Here is a 19,784-nt window from a genome sequence, read left to right as displayed (position 1 = left end):
TTCAACTCTTGTTTTCTCCCCTTCTCTCTGCTCCGGGAGAGAGGCTGAGAGGTCTCCTTGGTCCTCAGGAGCGTGCATCACCTTTCAGGAGTGGTGGTTTCCACCCTGGAGGGGTGCAGGGGGCGGTCTGGGACCCATCAAGAGAGAAACTTCTGTAGGCATCATTTATTGTCTAACAACTACACCATCACCACCTTCTACTGTAGAGCTAGAAAAGTGAAATGCTCATTTCCCAGGCTCCCTTGCAGATAGGAGCGGCCATGTGGTAACCTCTTGACCAATGTCTGCAGACATCTGCTGAGGGGCTTCAGAGGGAACTGTTGTTTCCTGATGAAAGGGATCAGAAACAGCTGGCCCCTTCCATGCCTTGAACACAGATGTCAAGCGCGGGGCTGTGGCCATCAGCTTGCAACCTGGGCAACAAGCCTGGGTCCCTAATAGCTTTGTGGGACAGCTGAGCCAATGTTGCCACCACTGCCCTGCTATTCTTATTATGTGAGACAGAGGAAACCTTGCCTGTTTAAACCCTGGTTCTTGGAGTTTTCTGTTCCTTGCAGCCCAATGCATTCTTTTTTTTTTTCTTTTTTTTTATCCTCACCCGAGGACATTTTTCCATTTTTTTGTACAGATAGAGTGGGAGGGAGAGAGAGGAAGGGAGAGAGAGAGAAACATCAACGTGAAGGGACACATCGAGTGGCTGCCACCCGCACTACCAACCAGGGCCGGGGACAAACTGCAACCGAGGCACGTGCCCCTAGCGGGAACCGAACCCGGGTCTCTCTGGACCGCAGGCCGACGCTCTAACCGCTGAGCCAAACTGGCCAGGGCCCAATGCATTCTTAACAGATTCATCACACTTTGAAAGAGGGTGAGCAGCGCAGCTGGTCTGGGGAGAGTGTGTAGGGACAGCCCTGGCTTCATGCAAAGCTGACCCCTGTGGGTGTGACTTCCTATGGGGGAAGGATGATAGAGTTTCATGTCACCCAGAGTGACCCAGTCCTGACAGCACCCTGAAGCTGGAGTGCTGGGGGAGTGGCTGCTGTTTGGGGACCCACTGTCACTCTGGGAACCTGTACAACAGGCAGTTTTGGGTGTGGCATTTGGGATTGTCTTTTCTGGAAGGCTCACGCTACCTGAACTGGGCCTACCACCACTGAGCATTCACCTGTGGATCGGGATGTGTAAACCCCCTGCCAACAGCACCACCATGTGGCAGAGAGAAGCAATGGCAGTGGCTGAGGATTCTAATCCAGGCCCCATTTCACCTTTGTGCATGAGATCGGGACCCTGTGGGAGCTGGTGGACGGCATCTGTGGATGATTCCAGGGAAGGCCCGGACTTCCTGCCCATTGGACAGGTGTAAGTCCAAGCTAGTTTTCCTATTCAAAGGGAAAAATATGTACCTTGAATTTGTGGATGATTTATATTGGAAGGCAGAAGTAAGTAGGGCCAATTTGGGTCTTTTCTCTCAGTTTCATTGAAAGACTAAACATATCATCTTCCATATAGCTCAGCTCATGAGGTCATGGACACCCTCCAAGGGAGAAGGGCTGAGCTGTGAAGACCTTAAGCCTGGACCTCAGGAGGTGAGTAATTGGGGCCCTCTGAGCCTGCTCCAACCCTGTCACCACACCAGGCTGGGAGGTAGGAGACTCTCAAGAGAGCCCATCCTTTGTGACTGAGGTCCTCAAATGAGGAACGAGATAAATCACCACCCCTTAATTTGCAGGACACATGTAAGTACATTCACCCCGACTAGCAAATTTGATTTTTGCAACATCCGGTAAGCAAGACTTATTTTACGCACATTTTGTAGATGAAAAAACTGAAGCTGAAAGACCAGGAGATGAAAAACCTCATCTAAGGTCACACTACTTCAAGCTAAACTACTCAACTTTGTCTCTTAAAGTGACAAACATTTATTATCTCCACAGTTTTGGGGCTCAGGAATCCAGGAGCACCTCAGTGGGGTGGTTCTGGATTAGGGGCTGTCATGGGGCTGTGATCTCATCCGAAGGTCCTGCTGGGGCTGGAGGATCCACTTCCAAGTTCACTCCCATGCTGTTGGCAGGAGGCCTCAGTTCCTGGCCTCGTGGGGCTCCCACTGGGTGTCCGTCCTGCCTCCTGGCTTCCCCACGGGAGAGTGAGCGCGAAGGAGCGAGAGAAGAGCGGGGTGGGGGGGCGCAGCAATGTCGTCTACGACTAGCAGGGGAAGTGACATACCATCGCTGTCATTCTACTGGTCACACAGACCAATCCTGGCATGGTGTGGAGGGCACTACACGGGGGCATGAAGATAGGAGGTAGGGATCACTGGCGCCACCCTGGAGGTGGGGTACCTCACAGAACCTCAGTTCCTCCAGCCTCGGGCTTCCACCCTTGGGATAAGATTAGTGGGAGCTCACTTTGGGGTAGAGTGGCCAGTTTTAGCAAATAAATATAGAAAATGCACAGTTAAATTTGAATTTCAGATAAATGTGAATGGTTTTTCCATGGAAGTATGTCCCAAATCCTGCCTGGCAACCCTACTCTGGAGAAGGTGAGCAAGAGGGGACACTGCTGGGGGAGGGCTGAGTTCTGGGCCCCACGGTGACCCATGTGAGCTGAGGGTGACGGGCTGACCTCTGGCCTCTGTGGCTGCTCCCCCAGGGACCAGACAGAGTGGCCAAGGCGAAAGGGCTCCCACCCCGCCCAGGACCTCCTGCCCCAAGGGGTCTGCAGAGGGAAGCCCCAGGTGGGGCTCAGAGCCCAGGGCTGAGGGGTTGGCAGGAACAGGGTAGCTTGGGGAATCAGGAAGTGAGGGCCCAGGAGCCCACCTGCTCTGCCCCAACCTGGGGGAGGGGGAGGCAAAAAGAGCCTCTGTCCTTCTCACAGAGGGGTCTCACAAGGCCAGCCTGAGTGGCATTCTCCTTGGCCCTTGAGCCCGGCCCCCGGCCCCGGCTCCCGCATAGCGCCCTGCCCCACTCGCCAGCCAGTGTCCACCCTCAGACGTTCTCGGTGGCGCCGTCTTTATCGAGGAGCGGGGCTTCCCCTCCGTTGCTTGGTCTCCGGAGGCCCGGCTCCCCTCCACCCAGCCTTGCAGGACCAGCTGGGCTCAAGTCTCGGCCAGGAGCTGCCTCCCTAGGGAGAGCTTGTCCTTTCTCAGGCACCCCTGTCCACACAGCTTCCTGCCACCCCCGAAGCCTGTCCCTTTCAGGCCAAAAGCCCCACCGAAGCTGCCCTGGGAGCGGGCCAGGCCGGGCAGGGTGGGCCCACTCTAGATGAAGCGCCTGTCCTGCTCCAGGTAGGAGAAGGGGTCCCCAGGGAAAGGCTGGGGCGGGGGCTGGTTGTAGGCGCCCTGCAGGAAGATCCAGGCCGTGCCCACCACCATGACGGGAGTCACCACAAACAGGCAGAGTCGGTCCACTGTGCAGGCCACCCGGTTCCAGCAGTCCTTCTCCTGGGGACAGAGTGGGGGCAGAGACAGTGGGGTGAGGAGGCCCTCAGACCACAGACCCGTGCCCCAAGCTGGGGCCCAGTGACAGGCGTGGCCTTGGTGCAAGGTGAGGGCTGCCTCGGGCTTATAGCAGAGGGGCTGAGGTGTGTGTCCCCAGCAAGGGCCCACCCAGGCCCTCCTCTGGCCACAGGCAGGGCCGTCATTCTGTCCGTCCAGGAGACGGAGCGTCCAGACGCGCAGTGTTGCCGCTAGCCCCTATGTGAGCTGGGAAATTTTCCAGAGAAAATTTAGAAAGTTGTGTTATATTGAACAACCACAGAAGGCCTCCCGTTAAAGGTCTGGCTGTGTCTGGGGTATCAGACTTGGAGTTGAGCAGGGACAGAAAATGATTGGCAGCTGGGACCCTAAGGGATGTCCGGAATGTGAAGCTGTGTGCCTGTGTGTGTACTTGAGTGTGTGCCTGGCCCAGTGTGCTGCTATGGGGGTCTAGGCAGGGGCTTCCCGTTTCTGGGGGGCCTGCATTCTGTACCCACTGTGAACTCCTTCATCTAAGTCAGTATGTGTCTCTGGGGGAAACTGCCCCCTTAAGACAGGCTACCCTTGATCAGTGCACTATCTGAACACCTGTACAAGGCGACCTGTGGCTACTCACCTCGTTGTAATTGTTCTGGTCCCTCATGTGGCTGACGATGAAGTTGGCCCCATCCACAGCTGGCTTCAGCTCACTGAAGAGCTCCTGCTGGGCCTGCTCAGAGCCTGCTGGGGGCCGGCCTAGGGATACAAGCCAGAGGTGGGCACGAGGCCCGCCCCACCCCATCTCCTGGGCTGGGTCAAGCCCCATGCCACGGGGGACCCACGTGCTGTGGTGAGGCGCCGGGCCAGCCCATGCCGCTCTGACTGCTTCTCGAACATGAGGTCACTTCGGGACTTGAGCGAGAAGTACTCCTCGGCCTTGGAGATGTAACCCAGGGAGCTGCTCCTCCGGACGAGGGCCCCAGGGCCCAGTCCGTCCTCCTCTGGGAGGGACATGTGTAGGAGTCTGGGCAGGGTGTCTAGGAAAAGCTGCAGCAGGTCAGGGGGACACAGGAAGGTCATTTAAACAACATGGGTTACCTTCACACATCCAAGCGTCTGTGACTCCGTTTCTAGCTGCCACAAAGTGCCAGACGGAATTTTACAGATTTACGCATTCAACTGCGTAAACGCCACCCAGATGAGCTATGGAACATTATCCCCAAAGGGTTCCTTTCTTCTCCCCCCCAGAGGGAACCACATCCTGACTTCTATCCTAACGACTGCTTTTGCCTGCCCTTGAACTTCACGCAGAGGAAATTGCACAGTCGGTGCTCTTTTGCGCCTGGCGTCTTTCAAGTCACATTACTCCTGGGGGAGCCTTCCCGCGGGAGGGCGGGCGGGAGGGCGGAGCAGCAGTGGCGCTTTGGCACCGCCAGGGGGCGCTGCCCCACATGACACACCGCGGTTTTCACCCAGACTCCTGCAGGGGACCTGTGGGCAATCCCAGCTTTGGGCTATTGACAGCCCTCACCTTCTTGACCCCGTCGGAGAGCACATGGGTGCTGGGTGTGCGGAAGTGGATGTTGAGCACGATGACACAGATCACCACGACCATGGTCACCAGTATCATGCCAAAGAGCAGGAACCTGTGGGCACACACTGAGCCTGGAGCCTCCAGGGTGGGGCAGGACATGGCGCAGCGTGGTGGGTGGGGAGAGGCGGGTGTGTGGGGAGGAAGGGGGTCACCTACTTGCCGATGAGGGGGACGGCTATGGACGTGGGGGGCAGCCGCTTGGAGATGAGCAGCAGGAAGACAGACTGTGCGAGCAGCACTGAGATGGCCATCGACGTCTTCTCACCACCTGGGGGAGCCGGGACTTAGCGATGACCTCTGGTCCCAGAGGGTCCCGCGGTGGCGGTGCACCATTGTTTACAATGCCATGGTGCCCTAATTAACATAACAGGCTATGGAGCTAACGTGTCTGGGTTCAAATCCCAGCTCTGACACTTCCTGGCTCGGTGACCCTGGGCTTGAGCCTAACCTCTCTGTTTTCTCAACTGTTAGATGTGATGAGGACCAAGTGAAAGTGTGTGTTAAACACTGGTCACGCCTCCTGGCACTGGATAAGACCTCAAACAACACCCACTGTCACCAATGGCCAATGCCCTGCCACTCAGCCCTCCTACATCACAGGTCCGTGTGTGTCCCTCCCTGACAGACAGCCCCAGAGTGACACTCCAGCTCCCAGCCCAGCCTCAAAGGCCCCAGTTCAGCACAGCCCTGCGCCTCCTGCCTGAGCCCTGAGCAGACTGCAGTGGCCGCTGTGCTCACGGGTCTGTGGCCCTGCCCCTCACCCTTTCCATGTGCAATGCCCCTCTCCACCTGTCTCAAGCAGGGCACGGGTCGGTGGCATTTGTCTCGGACTTGCTGTGCCTGCTCACAGTAAATATTCTGGAGCCAAGTGAGCGTACGTGACACGTGCCCTTCTAGAACCAGGGGGCATGGATATGTCTCCACGCCCTGGCTTCCTAGAGGTCCCATGTCCCCACATTGACCCAACAGCTGATGGCCTCCTGTGTGCTAGGCCCACAAACACACACGGTGACCACGGCAGTCCTGACTTCTGCTCTGGCAGAGAGACTGCCTAGGGTCCTTGGAGAGCTTGTCATGAGAAGGAGAAGTAGGGTCCAAGAGGGACAGGACCCTCAGAGATCCTGTCTATTTAAGGGGTATGGGACAAGGTCAAAGAGCCCTCCCCCCAGCTGGCAACATGCCCCTCATGCCTGGGCCCTGGGCAGTGATGACCCCCAGGTGGCTACCAGGAGGAAATGAGAGGCTGGGCTGGGTAGCCATTGTGTGGTGACCGTGGGCATGGGACGAAGCTGCCCAGACAGCCTGGGAGCCAGAGCCAGGCAACTAGGCTGGTTGCTGAGGCTGGGGGCTGGGGCTGGGTGCTGGGTCGTGGGTGCTGGGTGCTGAGGCTGGGTGCTGAGGCTGGGCACTGGGGCTGGGGCTGGGTGCTGAGGCTGGGGGCTGGGGCTGGGTGCTGAGGCTGGGGGCTGGGCGCTGGGGCTGGGTGCTGAGGCTGGGTGCTGAGGCTGGGTGCTGAGGCTGGGGGCTGGGGCTGGGGGCTGGGGCTGGGTGCTGAGGCTGGGGGCTGGGGCTGGGGGCTGGGGGCTGGGGGCTGAGGCTGGGGGCTGGGGCTGGGGGCTGGGGCTGAGGCTGGGGCTGGGGTCTGGGGCTGGGCGCTGAAACTGGGTGCTGGGGCTGGGTGCTGAGGCTGGGTGCCTAGGCTGGGGGCTGAGGCTGGGGGCTGGGGCTGGGGGCTGAGGCTGGGGGCTGGGGCTGGGGGCTGGGTGCCTAGGCTGGGGGCTGGGGCTGGGGGCTGAGGCTGGGGGCTGGGGCTGGGGGCTGGGTGCCTAGGCTGGGGGCTGGGGCTGGGTGCCTAGGCTGGGGGCTGGGGCTGGGTACTGAGGCTGGGGGCTGGGTCTGGGCGCTGAGGCTGGGCGCTGGGGCTGGGGGCTGGGGCTGGGTGCCTAGGCTGGGGGCTGGGGCTGGGGGCTGGGGCTGGGGGCTGGGGCTGGGCGCTGGGGCTGGGGGCTGAGGCTGGGGGCTGGGGCTGGGGGCTGAGGCTGGGGGCTGGGGCTGGGGGCTGGGGCTGGGGGCTGAGGCTGGGGCTGGGTCATGGGTGCTGGGTCATGGGTGCTGGGTCATGGGTGCTGGGTGCTGAGGCTCACAATCAGCTGGCAGGTAGAAGACCAGGTTGATCATGAAGGAGATGAGCACGCAGGGCACCAGGATGTTGATGATGTAGAAGAGTGGCTTGCGGCGAATGATGAGGTAGAAGGTGATGTCCTGGCGGCTGGGACTGTCCAGCGGGGCACTGGGGTCCACGTTGATCCTGGCTGGTCGGTGCACTATCTCCCACTCCCCGTTCTCTGCGGGCAGCACACGCGTGCCTGGGGTCAGGCTGGGCAAGGGGGCCACAGGGGCCTCGCGGCAGGATGAGGGGCTGGTGGAGTGAGCCACCCAGAGGTGCAGCCAGGCCTGTGTGCAAGGCCCTGGTGCAGTCAGGTTCTCTCTGCGGGTCTTTCCCTGGGGATGGAGATGGAGATTTCCCATCTTCAAGGGAGACATTTTCCTCTGGGATTGATTGTTTTTTCTCTTTGGAAAAAAATAAAAACTGAGGCCATACGTGGCCCAGTAAGAAGTCTTGGGGATAACAAGGCAGTGAGGGTAAGAACCTCCTCCCCCAACGTGTGATGGAGCAGCAGGATGTGGGTCTCCTCTGGGAGCCCCTAAAAGACCTGAGCCTGGTCACAAATAGGGCGTGAGGGATATTGGGAGGAGTGACATATACCCTATCAGGATGATAGTGGAGGCCCCCACCATACCCCTGGGTGCTCTGCGGACAGGAAGACTAACCACCCCCTCACCTGTCAGCTCCATCTATCCCCAGGGACCCTGCTCAGACCCAGAGAGTCTTCTGGGTTGGGCAGAGGTGGGGTGGGCACTGTGCCCATCTGCCTCTGCCTTTGGGATGCAGCCCCCCCATCGGGCTTCGTTCCCTCTCAGCGAACTGGCTTTGTCAGTAGGTGCAAGTGTGTGTGCGTGTCGGGTGCGCAGATGTGCACCTCGGGGGTGTCGCGTGACTGATGTGCATCTGTGGAGAGGTCGTGAGGGGCCTGCCCACCTGCCCACCCGCCAGCTGCTGCTCCCAGCACCTGTGAAGCCCTCGGGGTCAATGATGATCCACTCCACAGGGTACGAGCGGCCGTCTTCTTCTTCCTCCTGCTTCAGGCTCAGGGTGATCTCCTTGGCTGTGTACTTGAGCGAGCTGGGGAGGGCAGCGGGCAGAGGGTGGTCCTCAGCCACTGGCTGGGCCACCGATGGGAAGTGCCCCACGGTTAGACAGGCCACTGTGGGGGAGGGGAGCTCTAATCTGGACAGAGCAGGAGCTTTTGCCTGACAGTGGCCCCTGGCAGGTGCCCTGGGGGGAGGGGTGGCTGGAGCAGAGGCTGCACCTGAACTTGAGGGAGCAGTTCTGCCAGTCGAAGGGGAAGTAAGTGACGGAGATGGGACAAGAAGAGCGGAAGATGGCAGGGGGCAGCCAGTACACGGAGCCCGAAGGATAGATGAGCACGTTGCAGGAGTAGGAAATCTGGAAGGAGCCGTCATTGCTAGGGGACAGAACAGAGGCCGCAGTGAGCACGCCCAGCCTCCACTGGGCAGGGTGGGGGGATGCAGAGGAGGGCGGGGAGGCTCAGGAGGCTCAAGGAAGGGAGGCCGAGTGCTGAGGGGTGGCCAGGGAGGGCTGCGCTCAACTTGTTCTCCAGCACAATCTCGGGGAGCCACAGCATGTCAGGGGGCAGGCGCAGGACGCTGATGTTCCCAAAGTCCTTGGCGTCCCACTGCAGCCGGCTGTCCGTCCAGCCCTGGAGGCCCACGGGAGTGTCAGCAGTGGGTTCTGCTGTGGTCCTGGCCCCTCGCTCCCCCTAACTTCCCCGAGGGAAGACAGGACAGGGTCCAGGGCTGTGACTGAGGAGGTCTGGGGAGGTGGGGACAGAATGGGACTCGGTCTGCCATGTGCCGCTGTGTAGGTCGCATACAACACAACTAAGGGGGACATTGTCTCCACCATGGACGGAAAAGACTCGTTTACGTTGTGACCTTCTGACAGGGTGTCTTCTAACAAAACCAGGACACTGTCCTGGCCGGTTTGGCTCAGCAGTTAGAGCGTCGGCCCGTGGACCGGAGAGTCGCGGGTTCGATTCGGGTCAAGGGCACGTACCTCGGTTGTTGTTTGGTCCCCGGCCCTGGTCAGGACTGTGCTGGAGGCAACCACTTGATGTGTCTCTCTCACGTCGATGTTTCTCTCTCTCTCTCTCCCCCTCCTACTCTACCTGAAGATAAATGGAAAAGTATCCTCTGGTGAGGATTTTAAAACAAACAAACAAACAAACAAAAATAAAAACCAGGATACAGATTTTATTTCCCACAGACGGAGCATCCTAACCCACCCAGAGGCTCTGTCGGGGCTGGTGGCTGCACTGGGGGGAAGGGCAGCTGGCTGGGGCTCCTCTGCGGGCAGGAGCCAGCGCCTCCTGTGGGAAAATGTCTCAGGCAGGCGGGGGAGCCCCAAGCAGAAGCGGGCACAGGGGAGCCTAGGCCCTGCACCCTCACCCACAACCCCTGCTGTGAGGGGGTGTTCTCCTTACGTGTTCAATCCACACATTAGTGGTGAGAGTCTCCTCCACTTCTTTCTGGAATCAAACAGGAGGCTGTCCCCAGGGCCTGACTCACTCTTCCACCAGCCACCTCCTCCCAGCTGCCACCCAGGGAAACCGTGGCCATGGGCCTGGCCAGACTCCCCTGCCAGGCGCTCAGGAGCCGGTGGGCAGCCCGGGGAGCAGGGAGAACACAAGGCCTCTGGGGTGTGTCAAGGGTGTGATATGGGCACACCCCAGAGTGGCAGCTGGAGGGGAGGGACACCAGCCGAAGGCCTGGAGGCAGCACAGGGCATAGAGAGAGGAGCTGCCACAGGCCTGTCTGGGGCCTGAGCTTCCTCCATGGCCATCCCAGTCCGGGAGACTCAGGCCTCAAGGAAGCTGTCCCTGCCCTCCAGTCCCCAGCCCCGCCACAGAGGGCTGCTCACCAGGGAGATGAGGTTGGAGAGGGTGAGGGCCAGCGAGACCTCCACGCTGTCCTCTTTGCGAGCGGCGGGCCGGAGCTCCTTGTTGTAGCTCTTCTCCTTAAACAGGTACCGGATCAGCCGCTCCTCCTCATTTAGACCCCAGCTGCCTGGGCACGGATGGGGACGGGGTGGGTGCTGGGCAGGGACCCAGGAAGGAAGCTGCTCTGGGGTCCCGCGGGGCATGAAACCACTCCCTGGAGCGGGCCGTGGTGATCAGCCCTCCAGGGAGAAATGGTGTGGGAGAGGGGAGGGGTCCTGAGGCCTGGGGAGGAAGCTCCACGTAGGAGGGGCAGGAGGGCACCATGCTGTAGAGGGGCTGGGAGGGCGGGACGGTGTCCAGTCTTACCACACACGACCAGGGTGGCCAGCAGCCCCAGTGTTAACACAGGCCCCTCCATCCTGTCTCTCCAACTAGGTCCCGCTTCTGTTCCTCCTGTCCCCGGGGCTGGGGAATGTGGGTGAGTGGCAGAGGGGACAGGTGCAGAGTGGGGTGGAAGAGCCCAGGAAAGAGGCAGCCGGAAACGCAATCTGATGCCTCTAGGCTCTGCTGCAGGGTAGAGAACCCGGGGCAGGTGATGAGGGGGTGGGGACAGGGACTAGCTGTCAGGGCAGAAGCCCAAGGACATGAGGCGAAGATCCCAAAGTAGGAGTGGCCACACCTAGCTGTGGGGGTGAGGGCTGGGTAGAGGCACTGGACACTGGGGGCGGTGATGTCAGCCATGGGTCAGGCAGGTCAGCTGCCATTTCTTGGGAGGCAGACAGGTCTGCTCAGATGAGGGCTTAGCAGCCCTTTCCTGTGTCTTTGTGACCTCTGCCAACTGCTTCTGGAGGCTAGGCCTGCCCTGCCTGGACCCCACTACCAGAGAGCTGGTCCCCTCACCCAGTTTCCATCCCAAGAAAGCTTCAGAGTTGCCTCCATACATCATAAATAACATTTATTAAAGCAACTGTGATTTTCTGATGAAACATGTGGGAAGACACAGGGAGCCCAGGGCCCAGGAGCCCCACCCCACCCCACGCATCTGGCCAACTGCTGCAGTGATGATTTGTCATCATGCTCCCTGAACCCTCCCAGCCCCTGGGAGCATAGGCCCTGACCAGAGGCTGGGGGCCTAGACGTGGCTTATGGCTGCCTGGCTGGGGGAACCTGAAGGCTAAGTGCGTGGTGCCCCATCCCTCCCAGCCCCCAGCCCCGCCTTGCACCTATCCTTGCTCCCCGGGGCTCTGCCTTGGCCTGAGCGGCCAAGCGGAAGGCCTGCAGCGCCTGTACCAGCAACCGGGGAAGGCTTCGAGCCAGTGTGGCTGGCTCCAGGCCCACCAGGCCACCAAAAACCACATGCTGGTCCCCCAAGCCTGCCCGAACCCAGGCTCGGAAGAGCCCCGTTATCGTCTTGGAGCTCAGATCGGCCAGGACCTGCAGAAGGAGGAGGGTGCTCAGGGGCCCAGAACCCTACTCTTGGTCCCCTCTTCCTGGCACCCCCCCAAACTCTCCCCCAAAACCACTCTCCTTCCTTACAACCCCACAGTGCTGCACACTACCTGCTCACATGGACACCTCCACAAGCCCCTCTACTTACACCTTTCCCCCTCCCACCAACCTTCACACCCACCCAGCTCACACACAGCTGCCCTCCCCACCCCTTCCCCTTGGACTCTCCCCCCCCCTACACAGGCTGCTGGGGGGAAGGTCCTTCCTCCTGCTGGGGAGGGTGCCCCTTCTGTCCCCCTACCAATCAGGGTTGATCCAGGTCTGCCTTCAGATGCCACTGTGAAGGAGTCTGGGAAGTCTGGGGACCTACCTCCTGAAAGTCCATGGCCAAGTGCTCTAAGGGGACCTGCAGGATCCAGGCATGGGTGTCCTGGAGGGTGGCCATCTTCTGCCACAGGGGCTCCAGGCCAGGACAATCTGCAGGAAAGGAGAGACACCGGCACGGAGTTGGGGTGGGTTCCCACCAGTACCTCAGGATCAACTCCCAGGGGGCAGCTTCTCATGCTACAGATGGTGAAACTGAGGCTCAGAGAGGTTAAGTGATAACACAAAGCCGAGAATTTTCTGACACTGATGAGGGAACAAAACCACAATTAGCCCTAAAGAGTCATCCTTCTGCTTCTGGGGAGGGGTAGTTACCCGTTGCCCCATGGGTAACCCAGTGCGGATCCCAGGAAAATCCCCTCTGGGCCGCGGCCAGCTCCTGGCCTACAGCCTGGCGATGGCCGGCAGGGGGCGTAATCACCGTGCGCATCTCCGCGCTGCTCTGGCCTTGGTAAGGGGAACCCGGCGCCTGCTGCCGGCAATTCTGGGGAGACGCAGGATTAGGAGAAAGCCGCGGCCGCGCGGGGGTGGGGCCGGGCTGGGCTGCGAGGCCTCGCAGTACCTGGGTGCAGCCGCTGCTCGCGGGCGGTGTGCCCAGAAGTCTCCAGGAGGGCCGGGGCCAGGCGCCGCATCCCCGGGCGCGGGCCGAACAGCCCCTGGGCGCCCCGCAGCAGCTCCAGCAGTGTGTGCGCCAGCGAGCGCAGCTCTGCGGGCCGGACAAGGGTGCGGTTGGCAGATACACCGGGCGAGGCCCCCTGCTCCCCGGCCCCGGGAACCACACTGACCGCATCGCCGTCGGCATTGCAGGCACTGCTGATGCGCTAGGGGCGCACAGGCGCCCTTGGGCCCCGGGCACAGGTGGGCGTAGAAGGCGCAGGGCGGGACGGCCTCTGCCAGTGGCTCCTCGGGCGGTTCCCAGGCCAGAAGCTCCCTGCAGCTGGGCTCCCGGCTGGAGGGGGCTGCTGCGGAGAGCAGCAGGGGCCAGTTCACCCCCCGTTTGGGGTCCTAGCTCCTGAAGTCCTGTCCCAGAGGGAGGCTTTCCAGAAGCGGACGGGGGCTGGGGCCGGCGGGATGGACGCGAGTTGGGCTCGTCCCGCAGCTGTGGGCGGGACACCGCGGAGGGGCAGTGGGAACTCAGCACTCACCGTTCATCTGCTTCTGGAGCCAGTCCTTGAACACGGCCACACGCGTGTAGACCCCAGGCTTCCCGGGCTCCCCGCAGCCGTCCCCCCAGGAGGTGATTCCATACAGGACCTCCCTGGGGCGGGGGTCAGGCTCAGAACAGGTGAGGGGGCCTCCAGAGTCACCCTGTGGGGACCCGAGCCAAGAGAGAGGGCGCTGCATCGACCCCTCGCCCCCACCCCGTATGTTATCCTTCCACCTGGAAGGATAAGGTACCTCAGCTCTACTGGGGTTACCACTCTTGTGCCCATTTTAGCCACGAGGATATAGAGGCTCAGAGAAGCTGAGTGACAGCCTGACTGTAGGAGGAGGGTAGGCTGTCCCGCCCCTGGAGAGCAGCCCACCCAGCGCCCTCCGATCACCTGGGGCTCATACCTGGCATGAGTCGATTCCCCCCGCCAGATAACCGGCACAGAGCATGGTGCTGGGGCGCAGCCCGGGCCCCAGGGCCCTTCGGCAGGTGTCGGCGCTGAGCAGGGGCACACGGGCCTCCCTCACCACCTCAGCCTCGGGCCCGTCTACAGGGAAGCGGTGGATGGGGCTCAGACCAGGAGGCTAGGGGCTCTGCTTTGAGGGTCCCCTGTCTCAATGTCCCCCTTGATTCCTCCTCTTGTCAAGATCGGGCAGCATGTTGCGAAGACTGCTAGGCGCAGGTCCGATTTCTTACAACTCAGCCTCCCCAGCCCGGATCACCCCGGACCCCATTCTTCGTAGGCGCACCAGCGCCCCTGGCCCAGGTCAGGCCCTGCCTGTACCTTCGAAGAGAGCCCCCCAGCCCGCGATGGCGCAGGCGGTGCCGGCGGGGGGCTCCCGGGGTCCCTGGGGCAGACACACGGGGCGCGCCGCCCCTGCCGGGCTCACCGGCGTCCACAGTTGCACCAGCGCAAGGTCGTTGTGGAAGGTCCGCGGGTCAAACTAGGGAGGGGGTGGCGACGCAGTGTCAGCGAGGCGTGGGGTGAAGGTGCTGCTCCCGGCGCTGAGGGCCTGGGGCTGCCCTCTCACCTTGGGGTGGGGCAAGATGCGGTTCACCGGCACCTCCGCCGCTTGCTGCCCCCGGCGCCCCTCGGCCAGCGTCACCGTCCACAGAAGCTCGTTCGGGGCACTGCGGGGCGAGCAGCGGTTCCCTGGAGACCCTGCCCTCCGCCCACGGGCACCAGCCAGCCAGCCCACTCGCCGGGTTTCCCTGCCTGGAGGCAGGGAGGGCGGGCTGGGGAGGGGCTGCTGCCGCGCGTGGGCTGAATCCGCGCCCCGGCTGGGCCGCGCGGGCGCCTTGAGGCCGGGGAGCCAGGGAGGAGGGCTGGCGCCGCCAGGGGGCAGCAGGCACTCGCCCTGGCGCGTGTCGCCCTCCCAGGATCTGGAAGGAGTCGGACCCGGGGGTGGGCAGGGGCCTTGGGGCCGGACGTACCCCGCGAAGCAGTGTGCGGCTGTGAGCACCCAGGACGCCGCCACCAGGACGCCGCCACACACAGGCTGCCGGCCGAGCTGCAGCCTCACCAGCCAGGGCCAGGCCCCGGGCTGCGCCGCGCTGCCCCCCACGATGCGGCCGTGTGCCTGCGTCACATTGACAGGACCGGGGCGCCTCTCGCCACACGGCCCTAGAAAGATGGAAGCGCCGTCATGACCGACAAGTCCTGGCGGCTCTCACCATCGAGGCCCCTCGGGGGTTCGCCTGCTCTCAGCCCTGCCCCCTTGGAACTTTTTTCAGCCTCACCTGATTCAGGTGAGTCCCGGAGCAGGGGTCCTTGAGGCCGGGGGCGCCCAGGGCCTGCTGGGAAACAACTCTGAGCTTCACTGCAGCCCTCCCGCCTTTCCTCCACCCCAAGCTGTGCCCAGGCCCTCTCTCTGCCCTGGGCTCCCCTGCTCTCGTCCCACCCCCACCCCCGCAGTCAGTGTTTGTCTCCGCAGCCATGAACTTCTCACTGTCACCAAATGAGCCCAGACTGTTCTTTCCCTCCTGCCCTTGCACAAGCTGTGTCCAAGCCTGGCGCGCATGCCCTTCCCACTTAGAGAGACCTTCATAAGCATTGTTCTGGCTGCAGCCCCACCCGGTCTTTGTCTCCAAGAGGGAGTCAAGTCTGGAGGGGGCGTAGGATGGACAGGAGAACAGGCCCAGAGTCTTTGGTGCAAGCTCACCCATGCACGGGGTGGTGTGGTTGGCACAGCCTCGGCACTCATGCAATCGATGCTGGATCTCCATTGCCACTAGATTTACCGCCCACCGGGCGCTCCTCTGGGCGGCCCGCAACGCCTTTGTTCCCTGGGCTGACAGAGCTGCTGGGACATGGGCACAGTCGTGTGTGGTTGGGGAAGAGCCACAGGCTTGTCCTCCTTGCCCCAGCCCAGAGCCCTGCCTTGGGGGACCACAAGGAAGCAGGCGGGGCTCAGGAGCGCTGGCTTGGAATCGGGGCAGACAGAGCCCCAGGGCCCCGGCCCAGCACTCAGAGCCCGTGGCTGGGGAATCTCAGCCCACGCCATCTCTGTAACAACTGAGCTGCGCTGGAATCTTCGAAAGGGGCCTTTCCTTAAAAACTTAGAAGGAAAACAGCACCCTGCAGATACAACATCACGGAACTCAGACTTATTGACATAAAATGACTAGGGTTGAATTGCCCTCCAAGGGGATGCTCTGGGCCCTTTCTTCCCTGCTAAGCCTGGAAACTTCCCTCACACAAACCCTTGCTGGCTCACCTTCCCTTGCTGTCCTCATCTTCCTCCTCCTCCTCCTACCTGTGTTCCTGGCCCCTTCGCCCAGCAGGGTGGGCGGAAGATGCCAAAAGTCCTTGTGAATGCGAGTGGCAAGCTCATGTTCCTCTGCCCAGACCCACTTCCTCTCTGCTCCTCCCCTTGGCCGCTCCCTCAGACCAGCCCGGGCTCACCTTGCAGGGTGCTGGGGGGCAGGCGCATGTACAGTGGGTGCCCGTGGGCAGACTGTGAGTCTGGGAGGGGCAGCAGCAACAGCAGCACAGCCAGCAGCATGGTGACCAGGAGCCAGGGCCCTGACCCTGTTGTTTCCCACTTGGGGTCCACCCTCCAGGCGCTTACCCTGTGGTGCCTGCCTTTCTGTCCCTAGACACTGAATTCTTGTCCCTCACACCATCGGACCCTATTCTCTTACATCAAAGTTACCACTTGCCTTGGTCGTCCCTTACCTGGCCCTTAGCTCCCGGAGCCCACAGGGGAATGGGGCTTGGGGGGCTATATAGAGGACAGACCGAGTAGGGGGGTACATGGGAGGGGGCCAGGGTTGAGGGAGGGCACAGGGTAGTGGGCTCAACCCTCACCTTTGAAGTCTCACCATCCGGCTCTGAGGCCCCCACGTCTGTCAAAGGAGCCCTTGTTTCTGCGGCTCCATCAAAGGGGCCTGGACAGCCCAGAAGAGCTGACGGTTGGGCTGGGGGCCAGGCAGAGGGGGGCTAACCTCAGGGCCTGGCCCCGTCACAGGGCTCAGATGGAGGCGTCCCATCTGCCTCGATCCCCTAGGAGTTCACTGCTGTGCTGGGGGCAGACACAGGAGGGAGGAGGGCAGGGGTGCCTGAGCGTCCTGGGCAGCCCCAGCCCCAGCTCCCAGCTCCTCTGCCCCTAATTGCTTGGCAGCGTCCCTCCCCAACGTGGCCATTTCTAAAGATGATCAAAGCGCCTTAATTAGTGCCGTAATTGCCCTACTGGGGGTAGTGGGGTGGGAAGAGGCAGAGGCAGGCGGACACTGGAGTGGCCCAGAGAGGAAGGCGGGAGATGAAAGGCCCCACAGGGGCCCAGTTTGGGGAGGACAGGCCCCAGCAGCTTCTGACGCTCTCCCAGACCCCCAGCCCCTGCGCAGGGCCTGTCCCGCATTGTTCAGTTGCTAGGACCCGGGTCTGGCAGAGGGAGCCTTCTGGAGTCTCACGGGAAGGACCCAAAATGGGCAGCTCTCCTGGGACAGGGTCCCCATCTGGGGCAGAGAGGAGGTGCCCTTCTGCCCCACAAACTGTCCTGGGGCCAAACAAAGAATCCTGTCCCCCCAGTTCATGCTGGTGACTCCAGGGTGGCTTGGCAGGCCTGGTCCTTTTCCAGAGAGGATTCTGTCATGACATCTCCTCTCCAGCCTTTTTCCTTCCGCACAGGTGAACAGGCCTCTGGTGGGAAGCTGCCCCACTTTGTAAGACAGAGCCTCAGACCTGCAGAGGTGGTGGGTGAGGTGCAGAGATGAGCCAGCCAGACCCAGCAGCTTCTCCTGCCGCCGGGCAGCGGAGAGTGTGCACGGCCTCATCCTCATTGAAACTTGCCCCGATCGCTGCAACACCATCATTTTGGTCCCCAACCTCTCTGGGCTCTCACCACAAAGAGACTCCCACCCCCTGGAACTCCACTGGAGGTTGCCGTCCTTCCAGTGGTGTGCTGGAGCCGGTCAAGGGGCTCCTGAGAGACCCCCACTGGCATCTCCTTCAAATCTGCATTTGGTAACATCACATTCAGAGTTTGAAATCAAGCACATATTCACACCGTGGAAACCAGCGAACGCAGCGGAGCAGAGTTCTTTTCCCTGGAGAGCCAGTGTTCACATTTATCAGCACACCTCTGTACGCTCGCTCCCGGGCGCCACCACACTTCGTAAAGACTGCGCCTCTGATTCAGGGACGCCGTGAACATACTGCCCGGGATGGGTTATTGTGAGTGAATACTGTGAAGTCAGAAATGACCTGGATTCATCAGAGTGTCTATCCATCTAGATGGAAAGCATATCTGGATGGGGTATATCTATCTTTTCATCTATAACCTCCAAATTCTTGGCAGGGGTGGGGTGGTAGTTCAACATGCCTATATTTGAAGCGTAAATAGAGTTTTGAGAAAATGTGCAAAGGACAATTATCTGGGGTTTCATGGGACAGCCATCAAGGTAAGGGACCCAGAAAGCAGAGAAGGTGATGGGAATACCTGCAGCCTCTGGGTGGATAGATCAATAGCTTTGACCTATCCTCCAAGATCGACCCACAGATCCTTGCATTGGAGCTGAAGGGATGAAGCCCAGAGCACGCCCTGCGAGAGAAGGAGCCCCCATGGACACGCCCCTAGGTAATTCCTCAGGGTGTGTACTTCCTGCCCATTCTGCACCCAGATCCTTCAGCTGCCTGGATCCTGCCAGAGCCAGGTGGGACAGGCCACAGCATGCCTCCCCTCCCCCCACTTCCTCTGGTCTTCAGTGCAGGAGGCAAGAGGACCAAGAGACCCAGAGCTGCTGTCTCTCTGCTGTCCCTTCCGACCCTACTGGTCTCAGGTAAAATCCCACCACGGACAAAAAACATTCGGGACCTCACAGCATGGATTGCAGTTCAGCTCCCCTTTCTCTGTCTCTTCTGCCACTTTCTGTGCCTATGGCTAGGTCACAGCCCTCTCCAAGTCTGGTCAATTTCACCCACTTCCACAGATCACCTCTTGAGACCAATCTAAATCCATGTTTGGTGACATTGCTTTGTTACGGCGATGGGTGCACTAATGTCTGAACTGCTTCGCCTGTTGGAACGTGGTGGAGAGGCCCCCGGGCCACTGTCCCAGCAGCCCTCTTGTTCTCGGCCGTCATCCTCTTGTATTTCCTCCAGAGCACACTTCTCCACTGCAGGCTACCCAGCGGGGTTCCTGCCTGTTTCAGGGGCTCGGTCTCCCACAGTCTACTTGAGTGGGCAGCTCCCCCAGACCTTCTCTCCCACTGTGGGGCTCATGCCCTGCGTGGAAAGGAAGCTGATGGGGGAGGGGAGCCCCCAGGGCTGCTTTGGGCCAGTGGAGGTTGACTGCAGGAGGCAGGGACTCAGCCCTGGAGCAGGAAGAGGGGCCAGTCAGAACCCCTGCCCTCCCAGCCCCTCCTCCAAGGGACAGGGGGCCTTCCGGCTGCACTGGGTTGGCGGGGGAGCATCTTCCCTCACTCCTCCAGCCGAGGGGTCCTTGGGTGAATCAAGGAGTTCCTGCTCAGGAACCAGGGAGCTGGCCAGAGGCAGAGGCTGGCACGTCAGCGCTCGGTTAGGACACACTGACCATCCAGGGACTGCTGCAGTGATGGTGGGTGGAGCTGCAGCAGAGGGTCCTAGCCCCTGAGAATTGACAGCCGGTGGTCCCACGTGTGCCCACAGGCCTGAGGGCGTGGATGAGAGAGTGCTGCAATGTGAGGGGTCCGGACACTGGGTGTGACACTGCCAGCTGGATATTGCTGTACATACATGTCTGCCAGGCAGGACCAGCCACATAATTTCCTGGGGTTCCAGTGTAAATGAAAAGGCAGGGTCTGCCCTGGCCGGTTTGGCTCAGCGGTTAGAGCGTCGGCCCGCGGACCAGAGAGTCCCGGGTTCGGTTCCTGCTAAGGGCACATACCTTGGTTGCAGTTTGTCCCCGGCCCCGGTTGGGGTCGTGTGGGTGGCAACCACTCGATGTGTCTCTCTCACGTCGATGTTTCTCTCTCTCTCTTCCTCCCTCTCTCCCTCCTGCTTTATCTGAAGATAAATGCAAAAAATGTCCTCAGGTGAAGATTAAAAAAAAAGACCATGCAGGGTCCTTTGTTCCACAACTAAGAATTTAAAGACAGTGGCAGCAGAACAATAAACCAGGTCGGGGGCCAGGCTGAGCGTGGGGCCCTGTGCCCTGGCAGCCACCCCAAAGGAAGCTTTGTTGGGGGTGTTCA

General features: G+C 61.0%; 2 protein-coding genes across 3 annotated transcripts; both read right to left on the bottom strand.

Annotated features, from left to right (window-relative positions):
• Window positions 1-1,932: 1,932 nt before the first annotated feature.
• On the bottom strand, window positions 1,933-10,594 carry CHRND (cholinergic receptor nicotinic delta subunit). 2 transcript variants are annotated; one of them, XM_036254027.1, is made up of 12 exons: window positions 10,493-10,594; window positions 10,108-10,253; window positions 9,671-9,715; window positions 8,778-8,887; window positions 8,477-8,632; window positions 8,177-8,289; window positions 7,190-7,390; window positions 5,202-5,313; window positions 4,983-5,097; window positions 4,294-4,498; window positions 4,089-4,207; window positions 1,933-3,439 (listed from the first exon to the last, which is right to left on the bottom strand). In XM_036254027.1, exons 1-12 carry the CDS (start codon window positions 10,542-10,544, stop codon window positions 3,257-3,259), a joined length of 1,557 nt encoding a protein of 518 aa, XP_036109920.1. In that variant the 5' UTR covers window positions 10,545-10,594; the 3' UTR covers window positions 1,933-3,256. The 2 variants fall into 2 exon arrangements, with proteins under 2 accessions (XP_036109920.1, XP_036109921.1); XM_036254028.1 differs by lacking the exons at window positions 8,778-8,887; window positions 10,493-10,594 and having other exon boundaries at window positions 10,108-10,171.
• Window positions 10,595-11,159: 565 nt separating this feature from the next.
• Window positions 11,160-16,291, bottom strand: PRSS56 (serine protease 56). Its single transcript, XM_036254703.1, has 12 exons — window positions 16,018-16,291; window positions 15,275-15,412; window positions 14,853-14,909; window positions 14,547-14,736; window positions 14,144-14,243; window positions 13,897-14,056; window positions 13,517-13,659; window positions 13,105-13,267; window positions 12,745-12,921; window positions 12,522-12,665; window positions 11,946-12,052; window positions 11,160-11,560 (listed from the first exon to the last, which is right to left on the bottom strand). The coding sequence occupies exons 1-12, from the start codon at window positions 16,115-16,117 to the stop codon at window positions 11,270-11,272; spliced, it is 1,770 nt and encodes a 589-aa protein (XP_036110596.1). The 5' UTR covers window positions 16,118-16,291; the 3' UTR covers window positions 11,160-11,269.
• Between the last annotated feature and the right edge of the window lie 3,493 nt (window positions 16,292-19,784).

The sequence above is a fragment of the Molossus molossus genome, unplaced genomic scaffold (assembly GCF_014108415.1).
Source record: "Molossus molossus isolate mMolMol1 unplaced genomic scaffold, mMolMol1.p scaffold_m16_p_11, whole genome shotgun sequence".
Classification (NCBI taxonomy): Eukaryota; Metazoa; Chordata; class Mammalia; order Chiroptera; family Molossidae; genus Molossus; species Molossus molossus.
Note: the sequence above shows the minus strand (reverse complement) of the source record. Positions and strands in the feature narration are given on the sequence as shown.